This window comes from Sinocyclocheilus rhinocerous, unplaced genomic scaffold (assembly GCF_001515625.1).
Source record: "Sinocyclocheilus rhinocerous isolate Xijiao unplaced genomic scaffold, SAMN03320098_v1.1 scaffold185, whole genome shotgun sequence".
Lineage (NCBI taxonomy): Eukaryota > Metazoa > Chordata > Actinopteri > Cypriniformes > Cyprinidae > Sinocyclocheilus > Sinocyclocheilus rhinocerous.
The window spans coordinates 1,145,669-1,151,505 of record NW_015662163.1 but is presented as its reverse complement, the minus strand read 5'-3'; the positions used below and the strand labels follow the sequence as shown (position 1 = coordinate 1,151,505).

Sequence of the window (5,837 nt, the reverse complement as noted above, 5' to 3'; positions counted from 1 at the left end):
CTCCCAGCTATGTTGCAACGAAACCATGGGCATCTGGTCTGTGTGGCATGCCATGGAGCGTTGTTTGCAATGAACGCCCTTGCAGGTATATTTGTAAAGGGATTTCAGAGACACTGTCACTGTGCAACACTAAATCATGAATGTGCAATGTCCTAAATTCAGTATTAAATTAGGATACAATTTAAAAATGGATTAGGATTGCTAACACATTTTATCCACAGACTATTGTGCAAGCAAGTCTGCAGCAGTGAGCTTTGCAGAATCTGTTGCACTGGAGCTGCTTGTCCTTAAAAAGGAAGGAATCAAAACAACAATAGTGTGTCCCTATCTACTAAATACCAAAATGTTTAGGGGATGTCAAACAAAGTAAGTCAATACAATTTCCATACGAAAGCTCATTAGAAATTTGTGCTCTTTGTGATGCAGTAACATTGATATTCTACCTTTGCTAAGGAGACCATCCTTTCTTCCAATCTTGGATCAGAGATATGTAGCAAAACAAATTGTGGATGCAATACTACAGGAGAAGATGTATTTGCTGTTACCCTCAAGTCTACATTTCTTGGTGGCACTTAAGAGGTATTTTAGGCCTCTAAATGCTTGTTAATGTAGATTTAAATTCAGTTTATTAATCAACATTTAATGATTACGTAATTAATTGTATTAAATTGAATACATCTCAACAACCACAATATTACCTTGACCTGTTCTTGCAGTCTCATGCCTGCCAAACTGGGCATCATCTTTGTGAACTTCATTGGTGGCATGGATCTGATGGATCACTTCAGGGGGGATCCTGTACCCATTATCAGCTACAAAAAGCCTCAGCGCCAACGAAATGACAGTGTCAGTGATCCACAAACCACTCTTATCTATTACAACTAGCAAAAAACAGTGTAAATCACCAGTGATCTTAAATGTATGAGTAATATCAGTCTACTCAAGTATACCTGTGTTAAATAATTACAGAACTGTGAATAAATTCCTTTTTTCCCCTCTCTCTCTCTCTCTGGGGTTAATTTGTCTTCTCAAATTCAATAGCAAATTCAAAATATTCAAATTTTTGTTTCATACGTATATACATACACATTTGTATGTTACATACTCTGTAATATATTCATTTTTGCTCAGTTTAAAGGAATAGTTCACCCAAAAATGAACATTTTCAGAAAATTGACTCTTTCCAAGTTTACACCATCCAAGATGTAGATGAGTTTGTTTATTCATCGTAACAAGTTTAGAGAAATGTAGCATTACACTTGGATCTCTCACCAGTGGATCCTCTGCAGTGAATGGGTGCCGTCAAAATGAGAGATCAAACAGATGATAAAAACATCACAATAAACCAGTAATCCACATGACTCCAGTCCATCAATTCACAAATAGTTTTGTGAAATGAAAAGTTGCACGTCCTCTCACATTAAAACCCACCAACATATTTGTTTAGAATTGTGCACTATTTTCACTTGTAAATGGTGTTTGATCTGTGCAGATTTCTCTCCTGATTCAGACAAGATGACTTTTTCACTGTAGAAAGCAATATTATGGATGGAGGCCTCATAATTTTAGCCGGGAGCAAAGATTAGAAGTTTGGAAGGATGTCTTAATAATAGATTTGTTTCTTACAAACACACAACATTTCACTTCACAAGACATTACTCAAAGGACTGGAGTCGTGTGTATTACCTGTGGATTATTGTGATGTTTTTATCAGCTGTTTGGACTCTCATTATGACAGCACCCATTCACTGCAGAGGATCCATTAGTGGGCAAATGATGTAATACTAAATTTCTCCAAATCTGTTCAGATGAAGAAACAAACTCTTCTACATCTTGGATGGCCTGAAGGTGAGTAAATTTTCACCTTTGGGTGAAATTCATTTAACTGAGAATACCAGTGGATCTGGATCTGGAGGTGGCATTAAATCTTTAGAACTCTTTCTGATTTTCACTAGTGTGGTTATAAATATACAATATATTTGCTATAATGGGTGAAATTGGTCTATCTATAAAGTAACTGCATAATCACTGTAACGTTAAATCACTTATGCTGGGAAATTGACATGATACAAAAAAAGGAGAAAAAATATTTCTTTGGAATTTCATCCCATTCTACTACTAACGTGCATTAAAAATGCTTTTCCTATTTTATTTATATATATAGCGTTTACCATGACTATATATATATATATATATATATGTTAGATTTTTTGAATTACTAAAATGTTTCATAATAATAATAATTATGCATTTTATTTGTAATGCGCTTTTCTTAAACCCAAAGTGCTATAGTAAAACTAAAACACAAAAAGAGCAATACAAAAATACAATAATTAATTAAACACAACCTTAAATAAATGCGTCTTAATCAACTTTTTAAAGTAATCCAGGGTTGGTGCATTTCTGATATTAAAAGGAAGTGCATTCCATAATTTTAAGTGTCCCTCCTAGTTCTCAATGTTCTCCATATAAAATAAATGTGGAAAATGTGAATATAAGATTATATTATATTATATTATATTGAATATAAGAAATTAAAAAGTTTGACAGGTATAATTTTTTTCTTTTTTTTTTTCTTTTCATTTTTTGATATTGTATATTTATCCAAGATATTTATTAATTAAAGATGAAGCTTAATGGGCACCCTGTGCATATTCTAAAAATATGGAAAAAGTTCAATATAACATCTAATGCCCTTGCAATTACTGGAAAATATTAAGTAAATTACTAAGTCATGTATTGTGTGTCCTCAGTTTTCCAGACAGGAATGGTGGGTTATCCAGAGGCTCTCACAGATCCCTCTTACAAGTCTCAAATACTAACTCTGACATATCCGCTGATTGGCAATTACGGTGTTCCTAAAGATGAAGATGGAGAGTTTGGACTCAGCAAGGTGTTTTTACTTTTTTGTATCCATACTTTTAATGTTATATTTCTTCTAAAGCTGATTGTTCTAATACTACTGGTATGATGTGTTCTAAATATTTCTCTTGGTGGTCTAGTGGTTTGAATCTTCCAAAATCCATGCCGCTGCTCTTATTGTTGGGGAGCTCTCTGAGAATCCCAGTCACTGGAGCTCAGCCAAGTCTCTGGATCAGTGGTTCCGAGAGCAAGGCATCCCTGGGCTTGAAGGTCAGTCAGTGCAAGTTCTTCTTAACCAAGAATTAGTTTTGATTTAAGCATTATAAAGTAAGTGATTGGGTTTTGGAATTAATGCTAATGTTCCCGTGAAATCAGGGGTTGACACTCGAAGCTTGACCAAAAAGATCAGAGAAAAGGGAACCATGTTGGGGAAACTTGTGGTGGAAGGAACTTCAGCCAATGACATTCCATTTGACAATCCAGACACCCGGAATCTTGTTAAAGAAGTCTCCATGAAAGTAAGTATCTTGATATTCTTAGATTACTTTTATTGTGATTAATGTTGTGTAATGACAGCTTCTTGCTTCTTATTTCTTGTTATTTACACCTGATTCAACAGGAACCAAAAGTTTTTAATCCAGAGGGCACAGTGAGAATCACTGCCATAGACTGTGGCATCAAGTACAACCAGATACGTTGCTTTTGCCAGAGAGGTGCCCGGGTCACCGTTGTCCCCTGGGATTATCCTCTAGATAGCAATGGTGAGGCATGGCACTGTTTCCCACGTATTACTGAAGGATATGTTGTAGTTGTTTAAATACATTTATAAAGATGCATGGTAATATGCTGTTTAAGGGTTAGAACATTTTTTACATGATTAGAAAATCAGACTGTAAATGCTAATAGTAATTCTAAAAACGAGTAGAAAATTATATCACTGTGCTTCCGTTTCTTTAGATTTTGATGGGTTGTTCATCAGCAATGGTCCTGGCAATCCTGAGTACTGTAAAGAGACTGTAGAGAATATACGGAATGTGGCATGTGTGGAGAATCCCAAACCTGTCTTTGGGATTTGTCTGGGCCATCAGCTTCTATCTTTGGTCATTGGTGCAAAGACATACAAAATGAAGTAAGCAATGTGTTCATTCTTTTCACTTTCTGCAGACTTCTAAAGCACATTTCCTTAGGATAGTTCACCCAAAAATGAAAATTCTGTCATGTACTTATCCTCTTGTCATTCCATACCCGGATGCATTTTTATTCTGTGGAACACAAAAGGAGAAATTGAGATGATGGGAACCAATCAACATTGAAGCCCACTGACTTTCATTGTATGAACAGAAAAATATAGACATTACCTAAAATGTCATCTTTTATGTTCCACAGAATAAAGTCATACAGATTTGTAACAACATGAGGGTCAAGTAAATAATTACCTTTTTTTTTAAATTATTATTTTTGGATGGACTAACCCTTTATTAGATGTTGTCATCACATTTGTTAAAGACAAATTGATGGATAGCTAAGCATATTATTAAAATCACATGAAGTAAACAAAAGTAAAAATTAATGCATTTGAAGCTGCAGAAAGATATTTAGTAAAAATAGCTTTTAGAAAAGTATTCTTATAGTGAGGTTAGTAGTATAATGCTCTTATGTTCAAGATACATTCTTAATATTTTGTACCTGAAGGAAAATTTTACTTGATTTGTTGTTAAAACAAGTTAAAGATACAGCATAATAATAATATTAGGATTTTTGCTGTGTGATTAAACCAGACAGCATCACTTTATGGTTAGTGGATTAAGGGGTTTGTAGAGGAACAAAAGGCTGCTTCCTTGGCCTTCCCATGCCATTCCAGTTATCATGAAGGAGCAGCATGGTGTGATATCTAGTTGCTGAGCTCAGCAGTCTAGTCAGGAGCTGGGGTAGGCTAGTCTGGTTCTGGGATAAGCGGTAGTGTTTTTCTAAGAGTCCTGGGATAGTTGCTTTGTTTTGCTTGTGCTCAAGGCCAGGTGAGAAGCCAGTCAACAGGCCTTTCTTCAGAAGAGAACAGTGAGCGGGTTATTTCAGATATGGTTTATGTCTGAGTAGCACTTAATTGTGCATCTTAAAAGCTACAACTTCATTCATGGTCTTTGTGTATTTCAGGTATGGTAATCGTGGCCATAACCAACCCTGCATCCATAAAGGAACAAATCGTTGTTTCATCACCTCTCAGAATCATGGGTTTGCTGTGGATCCCAATACTCTTCCAGAAGCCTGGGATGTGCTCTTCACCAACGCCAATGACAAAACCAGTGAGGGCATCGTTCACAATCACAAACCGCTCTTCAGGTTGGCGTTCATTTGTCATTTGTGTCTTGTTTACATAAATACAGTATCAATGGGCTTATATGCTTTTAAAAGGGGTCAAATGATGTTGCTAAAAATAACATTATTTTGTGTCGGCAATTCACAGCGCGAAGTTGATGTAGTTCCTCAGCGACCAGCACGGATCAGCTCTAGGCATGACGAAGCGGATATCGTCCTCTTTGGGAAGGCCAAACAAAGTAGTTTCGCTTTCACAACGAAACACACAGCGTCTCCACGACATGACGGCGGCGGCAACAATACTACAGCGAGAATCAAAGTTATACCTTCTTTCTTTGCGTGAACATTTGGGCGGTGTTATGCAAATCTTCCCACATCGTGACATAGACATGTGGGGGGCGTGTTTAAACAAGGTGGTTTAGGAGGGCGTGGATGAGTCTTAACTTTTTATAAAGAATATCCCTTTGGGTTTGAGACTTCAGTCTTTGCAACTTTAGGGATCTCATCTATTCACGAACAGCTTGTAACACTCCAAAGAGAAAGGAAAACTTGAAATCGCGTCGTATGACCCCTTTAAAACATCCTGCAAGTTTCAAGCTTAAAACATCCTCCTCATTACAAACAAAGCATTTATTTAATCAAGCTCCAAAAATGGCTCGTTT

The 5,837-nt window shown here is 36.2% G+C and overlaps 2 protein-coding genes across 5 annotated transcripts in view; both read left to right on the top strand.

Moving 5' to 3' along the window:
- The window catches only part of cad (carbamoyl-phosphate synthetase 2, aspartate transcarbamylase, and dihydroorotase), a 44,133-nt gene that overhangs the window by 9,611 nt on the left and 28,685 nt on the right, over window positions 1-5,837 (top strand). For all 4 annotated transcript variants that reach the window (XM_016537520.1, XM_016537519.1, XM_016537518.1 and 1 more), the window contains exons 2-7: window positions 2,754-2,893; window positions 3,003-3,132; window positions 3,238-3,380; window positions 3,482-3,623; window positions 3,820-3,991; window positions 5,014-5,199. In XM_016537520.1, coding sequence (XP_016393006.1) covers window positions 2,754-2,893; window positions 3,003-3,132; window positions 3,238-3,380; window positions 3,482-3,623; window positions 3,820-3,991; window positions 5,014-5,199 — 913 coding nt within the window. The remainder of the gene's footprint in view (window positions 1-2,753; window positions 2,894-3,002; window positions 3,133-3,237; window positions 3,381-3,481; window positions 3,624-3,819; window positions 3,992-5,013; window positions 5,200-5,837) is intronic.
- On the top strand, window positions 11-990 carry LOC107727605 (epidermal retinol dehydrogenase 2-like). Its single transcript, XM_016537522.1, has 4 exons — window positions 11-85; window positions 222-366; window positions 454-579; window positions 717-990. The coding sequence occupies exons 1-4, from the start codon at window positions 70-72 to the stop codon at window positions 883-885; spliced, it is 456 nt and encodes a 151-aa protein (XP_016393008.1). The 5' UTR covers window positions 11-69; the 3' UTR covers window positions 886-990.

Coding starts and splice junctions, on each gene's coding strand:
- LOC107727605 (XM_016537522.1), top strand. Junction 367..453: donor TTTAGGGGATGTCAAACAAA/GTAAGTCAATAC, acceptor ACCTTTGCTAAG/GAGACCATCCTTTCTTCCAA. Junction 580..716: donor TTCTTGGTGGCACTTAAGAG/GTATTTTAGGCC, acceptor CTGTTCTTGCAG/TCTCATGCCTGCCAAACTGG.